The sequence below is a fragment of the Eptesicus fuscus genome, chromosome 18 (assembly GCF_027574615.1).
Source record: "Eptesicus fuscus isolate TK198812 chromosome 18, DD_ASM_mEF_20220401, whole genome shotgun sequence".
Taxonomy (NCBI): Eukaryota; Metazoa; Chordata; class Mammalia; order Chiroptera; family Vespertilionidae; genus Eptesicus; species Eptesicus fuscus.
The window spans coordinates 16658466-16677477 of NC_072490.1; the positions used below are offsets into that span (position 1 = coordinate 16658466).

At 40.4% G+C, this 19012-nt stretch overlaps 1 protein-coding gene across 9 annotated transcripts in view; it reads left to right on the top strand.

The window, feature by feature from the left end:
• Positions 1-19012, top strand: part of NEK10 (NIMA related kinase 10) — a 136546-nt gene that overhangs the window by 44004 nt on the left and 73530 nt on the right. For 8 of the 9 annotated variants that reach the window (XM_054729842.1, XM_028130160.2, XM_054729844.1 and 5 more), the window contains 8 exons: positions 1450-1514; positions 2873-2975; positions 3069-3197; positions 3666-3803; positions 5886-5931; positions 8213-8334; positions 8469-8571; positions 14259-14334. In XM_054729842.1, coding sequence (XP_054585817.1) covers positions 1450-1514; positions 2873-2975; positions 3069-3197; positions 3666-3803; positions 5886-5931; positions 8213-8334; positions 8469-8571; positions 14259-14334 — 782 coding nt within the window. The remainder of the gene's footprint in view (positions 1-1449; positions 1515-2872; positions 2976-3068; positions 3198-3665; positions 3804-5885; positions 5932-8212; positions 8335-8468; positions 8572-14258; positions 14335-19012) is intronic. The other variant, XM_054729848.1, reaches the window with a different exon arrangement.

Sequence of the window (19012 nt, forward strand, 5' to 3'; positions counted from 1 at the left end):
TTGATTTCAGAGAGAGAGGGAGAAGGAGAGAGAGATAGAAACATCAATGATGAGAGAGAATCATTGATCGGCTGACTCCTGCACATCCCACAATGGGGATTGAGTCTGCAATCCAGGCATGTGCCCTGACTGGAAACCATGACCTCCTGGTTCATAGGTCAATGCTCAACCACTGAGCCATGCAGGCTGGACTCCTGTGTGCTTTTTTGAGGAGTGGGCATCAGGGGTCCTTGAAGACACTGGAATGATAAAATCAGATTTTAAATAAGCCTTTATGGTAGATGCAGCTCATCCTTTTCCTCAAGTCATTTAGAAAAGTATGAAACCTCCTTTGCCTCCAATCTGACTTAAGAGCTATTTCCCAGAATGGGGGGCAAACCTAGCAGAGAGCCATCGGCGGTCTCAGGGCCGGCAGCCACAGCTTTGGGAGAACTACGAAGGAGGACACGCGGGTGTGGGACTGAACATTCTCAATGCCTGCAGATGCACGGCCCTGGGCCGAGGACAATCAGTGTTTTTGGGGGAGTGACTGCTTACAGAATTCCCTGGAGTTAGAGCATGGACGTAACAAGCACGGACACAGTCAAACCCATCCTGTAGATGCGTTTTGTGAAACAGGAGAGAATTTTAAAAAGTCACATTGAAATGGCTTTCTAGGAACACGCGTGTTCTCCACTCTCTCTCAGTCGCCACGACCCTCACGGCTCCTGTGGGTCATTTTTTTTACCCGTCTGACTTCCCTGGCCAACTGTGTGTGTGAGACCCTTCCACTGCATGCAGATCACTGATTTTCTGCAACGATTTCAGACTCAAACTCAGCAGAGCCCGGTCACCCCAGGGGCGGCCTGTTGTGCAGGTACAGACGCTGGCTGGAGGCTGTCTTTTCATTTCTCTGCGCTGCCAAATGTCAGACGTTTCTTTTTCTCCATGCGGGTCTCACAGGCCTCTTTCTGAGTGTTCACAGGAGTGGCTGTAGATCAGTCTATGTGGGGAACGCTGAAGACTCTTTACTCAAGAGACCAATTTGTCAAGTCCGAGTCCAGTGTGGCCGCGGCTGTTTCTGTGTGTCATCATGGCTAGTGTTTATTTTCTCACAGAACCCATGTAAATATTGAGGCATGCGTGGCAGGCCGGAAACCAAACCAACCCCGAGCTCCCGGAGCTCCTTGGACGCTTGGTTTTCTCAGCGGAGGAATTTTCTTTCTTGTCTCTGTGCTCATTTGGTACTTTCTAGAAAGGAATGCATGCCAAGTCCCGAGTGAACCAAGGCCAAGATCCCCAGCATCTATGCGACATAAGTGCTCTTTAAAAATAAGCGCTGGCTCCCACGTAGATCAGCCACACTCATAAAACCACTTTCATGTTTACCTCCTGATAGTTGTAGCCTGAAAGGTTTTCTTTCATTTCTTGAGCTGCCTTTGGAGAATCACACGTCCTTGTCTTTTCCAGTGTTATGCTTTCAGAGCCTTGAGGTTTCTCTTCAGTATGGAAAGAAACAGGCCGCTCTTCAAAAGGTAGGAGCTTCAAGAAATGTAAGCGACCAGCCCCCCCCCCCCCCCCCCCCCCCAAGACTGAACTGTCTCCACATAGCTGACTTAGATGCAGACAGCAAGGGAAGATGAGTCAGAATGCAAAACCTGGGGCTCCAGACTTCGGAGAATCCACAGAGAAAACTGAGCTACCCCAGGGATATCTTCACACTGAAAATGAACAAAATGACGAAAGAGCATGAATCATGCTATCAGTATAACTCTTCTTAATGACATGTGGCTGCTATAGTTTTAGTTTCTCTCTTTTTTTTTTAGACATGAACATTTTAAGTGGATGACATTAAAATCTGTGTTTGGGTTAGCCCATTCATAAATTCCAGTTGATGTAGTTATTTCCTCTTGGGGAAAGAAGAGGATTTGTCTGGGTATCTGCCATAGGGTAGGGGTTCATTGGAAGGGGAGGAGGCTGATGTTTTTGGGTCGGAGGCTGTGCTGGTGAGCATGACAAAAATCACCGCTTCGGGAAGCAAACACTGGTTCCCTACAGGTGTGGTCTGCAGGCCGTTCAGCTGGGCAGGTTAGCCAACATCATAGGCCCAAGATTTTACAGGAAGTTTATTGATAAGGCAGACTAGAAATAAAAGCTTGAGTTAATGTAATATTGTTTGTTTAGAAGCATGGAGCATTTTATGTTGTTACTGTATTTCCATATGATGCTTGAATTTGGGGGGGCGGGAGGGAAGGAAATTATTCATTTATTAAAATCTTTCATTTCAAGGCCCCAAATCATCCATTTTGAGTGGACTTAAAGATTGTAATAAACCCTCTAGCCAATACCTTGGAAATGATGGTAAATCTCTCATTTTTTTTCCTCATTTACCTGTATTTTTATTTTCATAAAATATTAAAAAATTAGGTTAATATTTACCTCCTTAGGCTCATATGAGGACTGAATCTAATAGTGTTTATGAAAGTGCCCAGTACTCAATAAACATCCAAAAACATCCCTTTGTAACATGTTTAATACCTATACCCCCAAATATCTCACAAATAAGGTATTTCTTTAATCTGTATCATATTTATTTTTTTATTGTAGTAAAGAGCACATAACATGAGCTATATCGTCTTACCTAATGTTTAATTGTACAATACAGTGCTGTTGACCATAGCAGAATGCTGTACAGCAGATCTCTAAACTTTCAATTGGTTTTCCTTACCCTTACGAACTGTGGCTATAGTTCACTTTTGTGAGATAAGCTGGTATTTCCTCCCACTTGGTCCATAACTTAAGGAAGTTAAGTGTTTTTCATTAATCTGTGAATGAGCTAGATCCAGCATGGAAGGAATGAGCAACAGTGTGCATGTGTGTTTTTTCCCTGTAGACTTTTTCCCACCGACTTGTTTGAGATCTTCATTGACATAGGACATTACGTGCGTGATATCAGTGCTTATGAAGAATTGGTCTCAAAGTTGAATTTATTAGTGGTAAGTCGTGAGTTTTAAATTTTGGCAGGCTGCTATGTGGTCAGGATGGAATTTATCAGAGCAACCCACTTTCTTTTTTATTTTTTTGGTTAGGAGGATGAACTGATGCAAATTGCTGAAAATATTGAAAGTATTAATCAGAATAAAGCTCCTTCAAAATATATAGGCAACTACGCAATTTTGGATCATCTTGGAAGTGGAGCTTTTGGCTGTGTTTACAAGGTGACTTTGCCCTTTCTTATATCCCCAAGCACACCATTAAGTCCCACTTGCACACCCACTCTCATTGAGTTGGAGCCCCCTCATTGAAAAGTAGTGAAAAATAGATATAAACATTAGAATTATTGTTTTTGTCCATCATATAGTTGCATCAATGTTGTCTTATCTTACCTTGAAGAGAAAAGCCATCATTAATCTCTCATAAAAAAATAGTCACAATGGCTTGTCCCCATGCATGGCACATTCTCTCCATTCTGTATTAACATAGTAAAATCCTACGCAGTATTGCAGATTGACCCAGGAGATACCAGTTTTTGAGCTGAGCTTAGTGTAAATACAGAAAGAATTTTAAAAGTTCCAGGACTTATTTAAATGACTTGCTTTAATCATGTGACCTTATTAATGTATCTCTTTTCTCCCCTTTCTACCTCCACCTCATTTATTTTTTATTTTTATTTTTTGTCTTGTTAGGTTAGGAAGCGTAGTGGTCAAAATCTCTTAGCAATGAAAGAAGTCAATTTACATAACCCAGCCTTTGGAAAGGATAAAAAAGATCGAGACAGCAGTGTGAAGAATATTGTTTCTGAATTAACCATAATTAAAGAGCAGGTAAATATTTTTTTCTTGTTTATGAAGGTATTTCCCTTAAATAAATGCCATCAAAAGAAAGTAAACTTTTTTTGCTATTCTTCTCCAGGCTGTTTAAGATCTACTGTTTAAAATAATTCATATTAAGGGGGTGAGATTTGAGCCAAGTTTTTTTTCTTAAGGCTTGACATTGAACCCTAGAAACACGTTCTGCAGTTTATATCAGGGCAAGGGGGGCAGAACGTTAGAGTTTACTGCACAGAGTGATTCTTATATGAAAAACCCTTCTCTTTTCATTGGGAATATATCCATTTCTCTCTCATTATATTGTACAATATTTGGTTACTTAGTTACATGCATCAGAATATGACTAAGAGTTCCATGACTTTTGTCAAGTGGAACCAAGCTGTTAACATTCCTCAAATATGGCTTATTAAGTCTAAAATGTGGCTTTTCCAGATGGGCTGTTATTTATTAGCATGAGCAGGATATTCTGACATAATGTAACACATCAATTAACTATCATTATGAAGGTTTGTTTGGGGAGAAAGAATAAACATGCCAGAAGAGAACTGGGATTTCTTTTTGTGACCCAAGAATGCGTGGGTTTCTTTTTCAGCTTTCCTTCCGTACATTCACTTCGGACGCTGTTCTTTTATAATGCCTGTGGAGAGCCATCCACTGCCTGCACTTCATTCTCCACTAGTTACATTTGCACAGCATCTGTGCCGGGACATAGCGATCACCATGAATAAGATGATCTTTATGCATCGACATTTACAGCTTTACTCCAATTTGTAAATTATAGTAAATATTACCATAAGTAGCTTAATTATAACTGACCTTTATATAATAATAGTTTGCTCATGCTTAGAATAGTCTAGCCTTCAGCAGTGTGCTGTCTCATTATAACACAGGCTGGAATGTGGCTTCTACCCTAAGCTGATCCAGTATCTTCATTGGAACTGAAGTCTAGGCGGAGTCCTGGCCAGTGAGCTGGGTCTAAAATATGGTTCTGGTTGCTTACCTGGATTCAGATTGTTTAAAACCTGCTGGGGCCTTGCTAGTTGGTGAGGTAGACTATTTGTTTTAGTCCATTTCCTAAGAAAAAAAGTATCAGGGTCAGGAAAGGAGTTTTTGTCAATTGTTATAATTTCAGCAGACTTAACTCTCTCACTTGCGTTTCCTACTAATCATTTTGGAGAGCATTAAAAGGCACACATGGTGTAAATAGACACAAACAGTGAATGTACATACCTAAGCGGTGAAGAGAGATAAAGAGCAAGGAGGTCTGTACTCAACATGAATTGCTTCATTTTTGTTTTCTCCCTCTGCATTCTGTGTGTGGTGTTGGGCCTGGGACTCAGAGGAACTCAGTGCCGGAATTCTTAAGGTTCCTTCTAGTTCCACAATTCTCTGTTTTAGTTTAATTAAAGTGAGAAGCACAATCAGTGTTTACTTCTATTTGATAAGACTATAGGAGATTGTATTTTCAGATTAGTTTGATAAGTAGCAAATAAAAAGAATCATGAACCCTAGCCAGTTTGGCTCAGTGGATAGAGCGTTGGCCTGGGGACTCAAGGGTCCCAGGTTCGATTCCGGTCAAGGGCATGTACCATGGTTGCAGGCACATACCCAGTAGGGAGTGTGCAGGAGGCAGCTGATCGATATTTCTCTCTCATTGATGTTTCTAACTCTCTATCCCTCTCCCTTCCTCTCTGTAAAAAAATCAATAAAAAATATATTAAAAAAGAAAAAAAGAATCATGAAAAAATCTGAATTAGATGATAACTTTTTTCCCTTTTTATTGAATTTATTGGGGTGACACTGGTTAAAAAAATTATACAGCTTTCAGGTGTACAATTCTACAACACATCATCTCTACACTGTATTGTGTGTTCACCACCCTAAGTCAAGTCTCTATCCATCACCATTTATCCCCCTATACCCTTCTCCACATCTCCCACCCCATTAGGTAACTTAACATGCTTAGTTTTAGAAATAAAAATAAATACAACACTTTCTTTGTTGTTTTCAAATATGAAGTATGTAAAAAGTTTATATTTTGAAGTAGTGTAATGTTTGTTATTTATTTTCTTATAGCTTTATCATCCCAATGTTGTACGCTACTACAAAACATTTCTGGAAAGTAAGTATGAATTTTCATGATATTTCCAATTAAGGGAAAGTATCTTTGTTACATATTTGCATATTAGAATGTAAAAAAAATAAGCTCAATCACCTACTTACTTTACTTTCTTTGCTGTTTATATGACAGTCGACAATTTTGTACATCACTTTCTTGATGAGTGGAACAGTGATGTAATCAGGGACCTAAGCAGTTATATATAAAGTACCTAGACTCTCATCTGAGAGACACTGAATGAATAAACTGAAATAGCTTTTGCAGCTATTTTCATACACATAAAAATCACTTCGGATCTGTAGAGAAGAAACTTAAGGATAGTGGCTTTCTTAAGAAAAAAAAAAAGAAAGTTGTTCTTATTGAATTAGATAACATTTCCACCTCCAAAATAAATTGGAAGTGGGCTGGCTTTGATTTCTTTTTTTTTCTCTTTATTGATTAAGGTATTACATATGTGTCTTTATCCCCCCATGCCTCCCCTACCCCCTGCACTCTTGCCCTCACCCCCCTGGTGTCTGTGTCCATTGGTTAGGCTTATATGCATGCATAGACGCCCTTTGGTTGATCTCTTCCCCTTACCCCAACCTTCCCCTACCTTCCCTCTGAGGTTTGATGGTCTGATTACTTTTACTTGAAGTTCAATTAATTGCCACAAGGTGGTGATGGAGCCATGACTGATGCTGCAGGCAGGCAGGGTCTTTCCGCAGGGTTGATGTTGAGACACAGCCAAAACAGTCAATTGTTCAAAACAGCATAGGACCTCTGGCTGTAGTAATGTAAGTATTGATAAACCTTCATACAACATGCGTGAGCTTTCAGAGTAAACCTCCATTTGAAGGAAGATTTAAGAAATATAAGGCAACGATTGGGGCTTCCTCACTGCCTCTTCATAGTTGCTATTAAGCAGACCTGTTGTGTACTGCGACATATTATGGTTTTACCCATCTCCCTCCCCCTAGGAACTCAGTGCCAGAAGTCTCCAGTAAATCCCGCGCCCCTGGCTGTTGGTTCTTGATATTAGAATAATTTCCTATGATTTAGTGCATGTCCAATCACTCAGAGCTCTAGATTGGCTCTGAACTTGTATTGAAGTGGCACGACGTGTCTTACTTAAGAATAAAACAACACAAAGTGTTTTTGCAACCTAACTTCCTCCAAAAAGAATTGGAAGTGGTTAAAAAAATACATAAAATGTGATAAAACAGCAGAAAATTGTGATAAAAGGAAATAAAATGTGAGAAAATGAAGAATAAAGGTAGAGGTAAGGTTAGTACATATAAAAATATTTCTTGAGATTATGAAAAATTGGAAACAATATGAATGTCTATCCTTGGGAGAATGATTAAATAAATTATGATCCAACTGTATTGTGGAGTAATAATGTAACCAACAGAACGAATGGCATGGATCTATGTATACTGACACATAACAAAACACTGCAAGTTGCAAAACACATATAGTATGATTTTGCTTTTGTAAATATTGTGTACATGCGTATTCTACTGGTATATAAACCCCAAACATCACAAAAGATACACAGTGCATTCCACTGTGCGTAGTTTCATATTGGTTTTGAAGGAGGAAGTAGAATTTTCTCCTTTTTTTCCTGGCATCCACAGCAGATAGAGGAACAGAATTAGCTAGGAGGTTTTCAGTGTCCATCAGGTAAACCCAGGAGAAGCGCAGCTTTCTGTGCTCTTGAGGGGCATAACAGGAATTTCTATCCTGGGTGGTATTTCAACTCTGTCCTTCATTACAAGGCCATAGTATGATTCCATTGCAAAAGTCAGGAAGGTAACCCTATGAACCTACAAACAATGCAGTGTAAAATGCAGTTTTCGGAATGGCTGGCTTGATTTAAGGGTAAATATTAGACTATTGAGATGAAGTGGGTTTACATGTTCTTCAGGGAATCCTCCATGACTTGGGCTCATTAGCTCCTTCTCTTTGGTGCCTCCCAACCATTCCATGTCACAGCGTACAGAGCAAATGATAGTAGTGGCCTGTGTAAACTAATGCTAGGAGGTTCCTGTAGCTGGGAGAGACTGTTGCTGGGCTCCAATTGTCCCAAGATCCGCCCCCCCCCTCCCACTCCTACCCCGATCTCACCCCCTCCAGGGCTGAGTGGATTCATATCTTAAGGCATTTCTAACTCTTTAGTGCTGCGCACCTGTTGGGAAACTCAGATTCTAGTTCCTAAGTGTTTCCAAAATATCTTTATTGAGCTTAAATTTCTATTGTCTTTTTCTTGTTTTTTCTTTTTTTTCTTTCTTTCTTCCTGTAGATGATAGGTTGTATATAGTTATGGAGCTTATAGAAGGAGCCCCTCTTGGAGAGCATTTCAGTTCTTTGAAGGAAAAACAACTTCATTTTACTGAAGAAAGACTATGGAAAATATTTATTCAGGTACACGTTTATTTTCATTAAATTTTCCTATAAAACGGTGAAGACCCGAGCTGATATTTTAGAGCCGCGTGTGGTATTCCTCAGTGGTTATATGTATATTTGGGGAAATAAAATTTCGTCTTTGCTGTTTCAAGCTGTGCTTAGCTCTTCGGTACTTGCACAAGGAGAAGAGAATCGTCCATAGAGATGTGACGCCAAACAACATCATGTTGGGGGATAAGGACAAAGTAACAGTGAGTAAGTATAAACATCTTAAACATTTTCATTTCAGAATTCCTGAATTTTATTCTGGGGCAGAGCTGTCCCATGGAACTGAACTATGCTGATGGGGATGTTCTGTATCAGCACTATCCGATAGAGCAGCCACTAGCCACAGGTGACTGTTGGTCACTTGAAATGTGGCTAATGTGACTGAGAATGTGAATCTGAAATTCTGTTAAACGTTAAGTTGAACATCCCTAAGTGACTAGTAGCTACTATTGAGTTGTATATTGCCCGCATGAGAGAATAAAGTACCCTTAGGATTCATGAGAATTTAATTCCCAAACAAATGGTCTCTAGGTATTTTCTTTCTGTAGAATGTTACTTCATCAACACAAGCTTTTATGACCACCATGTGAGCATGTTATTTTAAACCATTTTAACATGGTCTGTACCATACAGGTAACAAATGTACTTATCAAGGTCTATGAAAAAATCCAGCCATTTATATTTTCAACATGAGTTTTTACCAAAGTATTTTCAACTGCAGCAGGTAGGCCTCATGTTGGCTAACATTTTACAAATGAGAAAATTATTTTCCCCCAACAGTTGGTTAATTCTTAATCATAACTTAACTTTTTAATGCTTTAATGATATATTAGCTTTTTCCTGCCTTTCTTCACTCATGAACTTTTGTGTTACTCTTATGCACTATTAATGGGAAGCTATCTCTAAATCAGAACTCTATATGTTTTTGATCATGACATTCTATCAGTAACACGTTGGTTTTTTTTTATAACATGCTGCCGTTATATGTAGGCTTGTTTATAAATTCTGTACATATATCACTGTGTAATTATTCTATAGTACATTAAGTCTACAGAAATAAAATACAAAGGGGTATATTAAATAATCAGAGTACAGGTTTTAATATTTTTTCCTGCTCCTCAGTGGATTGCCATAGGCACTCACTTTGGAGACCAATGCCCTAAATATTATGGATGTAAGATATATGATAACATTGTGAAGGTGAATCTCTTAATTTTAGAGGAACCTAATTCCTTACCAAAAGTACACATTTACCAAAACCATGTCTTCAATAACAATGATTAGATTTCCTGTCCCGATTTTTGCAAGTAGAGATCCTATATTAGTTTAAAAAATTAAAAGCAACCTAAAACAGAAACTCTGTGGATAATCTTCATATATATATATATGAAACAAATTTGTTCTTCTTAGATGGCTACTCAGGCCATATTTCCTGAATAATAGCTAATCCTGAATTTAATTTTCTCAGTAAGATTAACTGCAATCATTTCCCTTGATTAGATTTAAATACATCAAGGTTAATCTATTATTGTAGTAGCTTGATTTTTCCCCCTAAATTTACTTTAATTAATTATATATATTTTATTTAACCAGTACTACATATCAAAGTAGTTTACAAAATAAAATAGTGCTAAAAAGCTAATAAAGAAAAAATTACCTCTAAGCAACTCCCAGTTCCTTTTCCCTAAAACAACCATTTTTCTTTTTAACTTTATTTCTGGCATTTGACTTTCCACTATGAAAGTTGAAGATTTAGTTTTTTTAAAATTTCCTCTTCTTCCCCATCTACCATCCTGCCAATGCATTTATAGCACAATTTGGGTAAAGAAAATATTCAGTGTTTACATTATTATTATTGTACTAGAGGCCCGGTACACAAAATTAGTACACGGGGGTGTGTGTCCTTCAGCCCAGCCTGCACCCTCTCCAATCTGGGACCCCTCGAGGGATGTCCAACTGCCTGTTTAGGCCTGATCCCAGTAGGTCCCTCTCACAATCCAGGACTGCTAGCTCCCAACTGCTTGCCTGCCTGCCTTCCTGATTGCCCCTAACTGCTTCTGCCTGCCAGCCTGATCACCCCCTAACCACTCCTCTGCCAGCCTGATTGATGCCTAACTGCTTCCCTGCCAGCCCGATTGCCCCTAACTGCCCTCCCCTGCTGGCCTGGTCACCTCTAACTGCCCTCCTCTGCAGGCCTGGTCCCCCCCCAACTGCTCTCCCCTGCCGACCCGGTCACCCCTAACTGCCCTTGCCTGCCAGCCTCATTGCCCCTAACTGCTCTCCCCTGCTAGTCTGGTCCCCCCAAACTGCCCTCCCCTGCAGGCCTGGTCCCTCCCAACTGCCCTCCCCTGATGGCCATCTTGTGGCGGCCATCTCGTGTCCACTTGGGGGCAGCCATCTTTGACCACACGGGGGCAGCCATCTTGTGTGTTGGAGTGACAGTCAATTTGCATATTACTCTTTTATTAGATAGGATAGATGCCTGGTGCATGGGGGGGGCTGGCTGGTTTGCCCTGAAGGGTGTCCTGGATCAGGGTGGGGGTTCCCTTGGGGCATGGGGCAGCCTGGATGAGGGGTCTGTAGTGGTTTGCAGGCTGGCCATGCCCCCGGCAACCCAAGCATAGGCCAGGGCCGGCTGGAAGCAGGTATCTGGGATTTATTTATCTTCTATAATTGAAACTTTGTAGCCTTGAGCAGAGGCCAGGGCTGGCCAGGAAGTTTGGCTTCTTCCATCACTGGGGGAAACCCAAGCCTCCTGCTTGCTCCAGCTCCGTGGTGGCCGCCATCTTAGCTGGGATTTATTTATCTTCTATAATTGAAACTTTGTAACCTTGAGCGGAGGCCAGGGCTGGGCAGGGCAGGTGGGAAGATTGGCTTCCTCCATTGACAGTGGCAACCCAAGCCTCCTGCTCACTCCAGCTCCATGGCGGCCGCCATCTTAGTTGGATTAATTTGCAAACTTGCTCTGATTGGCTGGTGGGTGTAGTGTAGCAGAGTGATGGTCAATTTGCATGTTTCTCTTTTATTAGTGTAGATAGTAATCATTTAGTGTTGATTACCTTTCCTTTCTCATAGACCTTTTTGTTTTTCTTGGAGTTAATAATTGCCCTCTTTTTATTTTCCTAGGTTTTTTTTTTTTTTTTTAAATGTACCCATTATTTCTTCTTTCTAAACTTTCTAAAAACATTATGAAAGCCCTCTTTGTACTATTTATACATGGTCAAACATGACAATTTTTCTCAATTTATTTTTCTGGACAAACCAATTTCTATAGCTATTTGCTGTAATGATGACTGGATTTGAACTTTCATTTGCTCCTCTTCTGATTGGCGTCTCTGTTTCTTGTATCCTGTGTCTTTCTCTTTCTGTGTTATATTCTCAAAGGAAAGTCATTATCTTTCCAAATTTGAAGGTGTTACTTTAATCTTCTAGCATCTGATTTTGCTGTTAGGAAATTCAATGCTATTCTGATTCCCATTGCTTGATAAGTGGACTGTTTTTTTTTCCTTTGGAAACTTTTAGAATGTTTCCTTTATTTGCTTTGGATGGCTCTCTTTTCATTCAGTGTGTCTGGAACTAGGTGTACTTCTCGATCTGGAGACTTAAATTTTTAGTTTTGGGAAATTTTCCTGCATGATTTCTTCACTATTTTTCTCCCCTCTGCTTTCTCTGTTTCTCCTTCTAGAAATCCTTTTAGTCTTAGGTCTTTATACTAAATAATCTCTTAGTTTTTAAAATAATTATTCTCAGTTGTTAGCTCTTTGTATTTTTGTTTTACTATTTTAAAATATTTAAAATAAAATTGTGATGAAATATGTTTTTCAGTGTCTCACGATTGATATAAGTATGGACATTAAAACTCTTATTTATTTTTAAGAGGAATTATAGTTAAATTAAAATAATACAGCATTCATTTGAAATCAGATGTATAAGATTCCCACATTTGGGGAGATTTAAATAAAGCTACAATTCATAGAGCCTATAAAAATAGTATGTGTGTGTATATGTGTGTGTGTAAGCATGTCACCACTAAGGGGCAGCCTTGTCATATTTTATTTTTCTCTTTTCTGTGCTAGAAGGTTTATTTACTCCCAGAAAAGAAGCACAGAATTGACAAACAATGTTTAAGATGCATGAGACAAAATGTATTAAAACAGTGACCAGAAAAAAACACTTTAGAAAAATGAAAAATTCCCCTTTTTTTCCTCTTTTCACTCACTGTAGGTGAATTAGATGTTTTAAGATAAAGGTTAGTTAGCAATTATTTATAGTAACATGCTGCCTGGATTTTTGCCTTCATGAGGCAGCAGAGTACCAGCATATTTAGGTGTGCATAATTTTACAAATGGTAGCTAATTTTAATGTCTAAATATATTTCCACATAGGAGGCTGTATCTTTTTAAAAAATCCTCACCTGAGAATATATTTACTGATTTGAGAGAGAGAGAGAGAGAGAGAGACATCAATATGAGAGAGAAATTTCAATTGGTTGCCTGTAGTTTGTGCCCCGACTGGGGATCAAACCTGCAGCCTAGGTATGTGCCCTGACTTGGAATTGAACCCACAACCTTTTGGTGGATGGGAGGATGCTACAATCAACTGAGCCACCCGGCCAGGGCAGAAGACTATCTTTTAAGGCATCTTTTAATCACTTGTTGCCATGAAACATGTCCGGGTCTTGTCACTGCACTTATTTGCAGCCCTGGAGGTGACACAGACCCTGTCTCAGTGGCACATTGGGCTCAGCGTAGTTGGAGTTGGCCCTAAATGCTGCCACCTGCCAAGTAAGATCCACCTTGATCTAAGCTGTTGACTCGTTTAAAAAAAACACCCAAATCTGTAGGTGACTTGAAAAGTTCATCAAGTGCTAATATTAAATATAAATATTTGGTGTTCTAAGTTGAAAATCAGAATTATTTGTGAAAAATTGGCGATGTATAAATATTTTGAGATGATTCTGAACATCATATTTACTGTGATTTAGTACCAATAGATGCCATTTAATTTCATGTTTTCAGATCTTCATGGTGGTTATTTAGGTTTACCTTATTTTTTAAAATATATTTTTATTGATTTCAGAGAGGAGGGGGGAGGGAGAGAGATATAGAAACATTAATGATAAGAGAATCATTGATCGGCTGCCTCCTGCCGACTCCCTACTGGGGATTGAGCCCGCATCCCGGGCATGTGCCCTGATTGGGACTCCAACCGTGACCTCCTGGTTCATAGGTTGACATTCAATCACTGAGTCACAGCGGCCAGGCAGGCTTACCTTATTTTTATATATATATATTATTGATTTTTTACAGAGAGGAAGGGAGAGGGATAGAGAGTTAGAAACATCGATGAGAGAGAAACATCGATCAGCTGCCTCCTGCACACCCCCCACTGGGGACGTGCCCGCAACCAAGGTACATGCCCTTGACCGGAATCGAACCTGGGACCCCTCAGTCCGCAGGCCGACGCTCTATCCACTGAGCCAAACCGGTTTCGGCAGGCTTACCTTATTTTTAATTTTTATTTATTTTTTGGCCAGGTGAGATCATGACTGCTATATGCCAATATATTAGATTAATTCTATTAAGTTGAAATTATAAAAGGTAATTTGAAATGTGAAACAAGGAGTTCAATTAGTACTTTGTCCTATGTTTCAGTTAGCAAGACTTACTTTAGTATTTTTTAAATGATAAACCTCATGTCAAAATACATAGCATAATGGAATATTGTATGTATGCCATTCATTAAGGCTGGTGGTGGTATGGAAGATTGATACATAGGGCATTCTGTAGAAGGTTGTGAACTGTAATAACTATTATACATAATCTCAAAGTCTAAGGAACGATGCTAATTCTGGGGAAAAAAATGCTAACATTGTTTTGTTTTGTGAATTGTAGCTGACTTTGGCCTGGCAAAGCAAAAACAAGAGAACAGTAAACTCACATCTGTTGTTGGAACAATCCTGTATTCCTGGTAAGCACAATTATTTCATGGCTCTCAAACATCAGACTTAACTAGTTTGGGCTTTCATTCCTCTTCTTGGCTCACAAAGGAAAGACAACTTTAGGAAAAGAAGCTTATTTAGTAAGTTTTCCCCAATTACCCAAGTAATACACGTGTGTAGAATTATACATCACTCTGTGTGTTTAAAACAATGACAACAAAGTACTGTTCCTCAGTCCCTTGTAGGGACTCTTTTATTACCTAGATATGGAAATGAGCCTTGGCACATAGTAGGTGTGCAATAACTGTTGATTGTGTGAATGAACTAGTACACTTGTTACCAAACATGACACTTAAAACTTTTTATTACACCTATGGTATATATGATTCTTTTTTTCTGCCTATCCACATTCAAGGGCATGGGAAGGTTTTTTTTTTATGTCCTTATAAGTATCGCACCATCTGGCAAATAATAGGTGCTTAATAAATTTATTGTGTGAATGAATAAATGATGACATACATACTTAGACATATATTTACAAGGTTGGTTGTTTCCAGAGTAAATGAGTGTTTATATTTTGATGAATTGAGACACTTGTAGCTTTTTAGCATGATCTGAGGATTTATTTGCAATCCATTAATTATTTTGAAGTGAGGATCTTCTTTCGCCTATTACACATCATTTGTCTGAATCTGTTGAAATTAGTAAATGCATGTGGTAGTCAGTAGACATACAGATTTCAAGGAAATTTCTGAAATATTATTCGTCAGGTTAAGTAATCAAACACTTCCATCTTCTTTTAAATCTAGTCTATTGTTGTGCATTTGAGTCCTGGGGGTAGAATTCAAAATGAATCTTCTCAAGGCAGGATGGATATTATCTATACTAATAAAAGGGTAATAGGCAAATGGTCAGGATGCCCTCATTAAATGACCGATTAGCAGGAGGCTGCATGTGCAGCAGGCGCGGGTGGTTGGGGACTTGCAGCGTCAGGGACGTGCGTTACTCCATCATAGTCCATAACCAGGAGGCCTGGGGCCCAGCGGAGGCCTCCTTGCGGCTCTACCGGGGGTCCGGAGGCCTCTGCTGGGGGTCCCGTGGGCTCTGCTTGGCCCGGCCCAGACACAGGGTCCAGCGGAGGCCTCCACATGCCTCTGCCGGGGGTCCGGAGGCCTCCACGTGGCCAGGCCCAGAGGCAAGGCCCAACAGAGGCCTCTGCGCGCCTCCACTGGGGGCCCAGAGGCCTCAGCGCGGCCCGGCCCGGAGTGTGGCCCAGAGGTGGGGTCTGGTGGAGGCCTCCACGTGGTGAGGCCTGGGGGTCCTGCGGTATGGAGGCAGGACCCCCGGCTCTGGCCTACCTCTTTGGGACAATCCATCGAGGAGCCCCAGATGGGTGGGCGGGGCCTACCTCTTTGGGGTGATGGATCCCGGGGCTCCCGCACTGTGACAGGGCACAGGCCAAGCTGGGGGATCCTTCCCCCCCACTGAGTGCACGAATTTCATGCACCGGGCCACTAGTCTATAAATAAGTGTCATTTAAAACTCTGCCCCTGTGTCTGGACAGGTTCCACTGGGTAGCCTCATGCCTATACTGCCTACCCCTGGCCCATGCCTGACATTTCAGGAAGCCTTTTCCTCCAGGTGCAGGTGGCAATGTCCCTCTAGCACCATCTCTAAAGAAAGCTTAGCATTGTGCTTACTTTAAAGGAGAAATGTTTAAAGGAATCCCATCATTTATTGAAGGGTGCATTAGGATCTAAGAAGCATTAAATTGATAACTGACACGGTAAGTAGCTCTGGGGTTGACCCAGCACACCCCAGCACAGGGCACCAGTAGAATATGGCTGCTCCACTACATGGCCTGGTCAATGCCTTGACTCCTTCCACACAGTAGGTGTTACATTTCTCTGTGCCTTCAGCATTGGTACATCTCAGGAGTGTCTTTTTGAATTGTGAAGATGAAATCATCCTTCAGTTCAATTCTGAATGGACTCATCATAATTAGGGGAGAGCAGGAGCTGTGGTTTGGTTGGGTTTCGATTTATGTTGAGATATTGGGAGACCTGGAAATTTCCTCATGGCATTGTAGCCACTGGGTATCTCTCAGCCTGACAGTCACTTAATGGAAGCACTTTTTTTTTAATTTTTAAGCTTTGTGGAATTAAACTGGGGAAGGAAAGGGAAGGGAAGGGAGGGAAAAGGGAAGGGGAGGGGAGAGGAGGGGAGGGAAGGGAAGGGTGTGTTTATCATCTTACCTTCCCTTATGTAGATATCCCAGCACTTACTTGTCGGGAGTAGATGACTTAAATCCTTTTCCATGTGATGTGGTAGGAGCCTTCATCAGGGGCATCGGAAGGTCCCCAGGGACAATGCAGAAAGCCACGGCAGAGCAGAGACCAGCCAGTGCTGCAGAGCCGGAGGGGAAGGCCTGTGGCGCTGGGGTGGGCACCCCACTGTCCTGTGTAATGGTCGTGCCATGTCTGTGTACTATGTAAGCATTATGCAAAGGGATCTATAGCTTCCTCCCTTTCAGATGTTATGACAGAACTTGCTTGGAAGTGAGTCTGACTGACTAATAAAATGATAACAGGTCACACGTGAAGAACAGAGATAACAACAGTGATGCGGGTAAACAGGGAGAGGAAAGAGTCGGGGAAGTCAGAGGACTTAAACCGTGGGGAAACGGGAAGGCCAGATCACCATGTCAGAGGCCGTCTTCTCACTGTGTCCTCACATGTTGGAAGGCACAGAGAGCTTTCTGGGATTTTTTTGAAAAGGCACTAATCTTACGCATGGGGGCTCTGCCTTCATGACCTGATCATCTTCCAAAGGCCCTCCTCCTAACTCCATCACCTTGGAGGTTAGGACCGCAACATACCAATTTTGGGGGAACACAAACATTTAGTCTATAATAGTGGTCTTTATATTTATAATAGTTTCTGCTCTATTTTTTCTTCTTTTTAAAATTTCTTCTGCTTTATTTTTATATAATTTAGTACAGATATGTATAGGTCATGAATCTTTATTTTCAGTCATACCTTTTATCAGTGAGAAGTGGCTAGTGTACTAAATATTTCTTTGTTTGCTTGTCTCAAACATTTTCTTTGTCTTAATTTAGTATTGTGAATCTCGTTTTTGTTTCGGCCCACAGTCACTTCTTTATTTCTTACTGAGGTATTGAATCTGTAATGACTGTCTGGAATTCTTGGACCTTCCTTGGGAATGACCTGTTTTTCTTTCCCAGACAATGAATCCATTCACAAAGCTTGTTAGTTTATACTTTTTATACATTTGAAAAAGGAGAGGAAACTTTTTAAGAGCCCTAGTTATCAATTTAAAACCACCAAACTGTTCAGTGTTGGTACAATAAATTAAGGTGACAATTTCTAAATGTGGTAAACAAAGCAAAGTACAATCCTTATTTCACTTTCTCTGTTTCTCTTTTGCCCTTCCTCCCATTTAAACTGCGGACATCGGAGGAAAGGGCCTGAGTATAAATTATTTGAGTAAATACGGCATTCTGGGCCTTATATTTTGAAAATATGTTGCATTTCCTGTTTCATGGGAAAGGAAACAAAGAACGAAGAGCGTATCTCACGGACTCATTCCGTTCATCCACCAGGTTCTTTGCTAAATTGATTTATTCTCTCTCTGGAGCTGGCATCCATGGGCTACACTGATAGCAGTTAATTCCTGAGTGGAACACAATAAATTTGGATCTGAGTAAGGTGCTTTATTTCTTTGTTTTGAAGATCTGTTATTGCACTTAAAAAGAGAAGAAGGGACTCTTCATAAACGATCAGATTATTAAGATGAACTTTAGCAGTGTTGGGAATATGGACATTTTCAAGGACGAAGATTCAAAAGGAAGTAAAAGCTACCGGCCTTCCATTTCAGGGACTTGAGTAAGAGAAGAGAAGTAGAGGTAGATAAGTTAGCTCCTTGCCAACAGGAGGAGGGAAATTAGCAATTTAGTATAGGTACAATGGTAGCAGAAATGGACCTTCATTCTTTAACTTTTACCCAGAAATCTAAGAGTCATGCATTGAACAATTGCTTTGTTAGGAAAAAAACAACAACTTAATTTTTAGTCAGGGTAGTAGAGATAATAGCCAATTATGGCAAACCAGAATGTTAGCAAAACAAAATGGCAAGGAAAACACGTTTCTTGTCATGTTCGTTACCGATAGTAGAGAGCAGTTGTAATAAAATATGGCTTAAAACTCCTCCTCTTTTGCTCTTGAAAATCTTTTTCTTCTTTATTCCATCTATAATTTTTTTAATGCCATGCTCTGATTTTATGGAAATTACTATAAAGCCTTGGACTTGATGCTATATCATGCTATTGTTTTTTCTTTCTTTATTTTATTTTTTTAAAATATATTTTATTGATTTTTTACAGAGAGGAAGAGAGAGGGATAGAGAGTTAGAAACATCGATGAGAGAGAAACATCGATCAGCTGCCTCTTGCACACCCCCTACTGGGGATGTGCCCGCAACCAAGGTACATGCCCTTGACCGGAATCGAACCTGGGACCCTTGAGTCCGAAGGCCGACGCTCTATCCACTGAGCCAAACCGGTTTCGGCTATGCTATTGTTTTTTTAGCTCATTGTCCACCAGTCATTATCAAACATACTCCAGCCATGAATTTTCCATGTTTTAATCCCTCCTTCCCATTTCCCCATATCAATTTCCCAGGCATCTC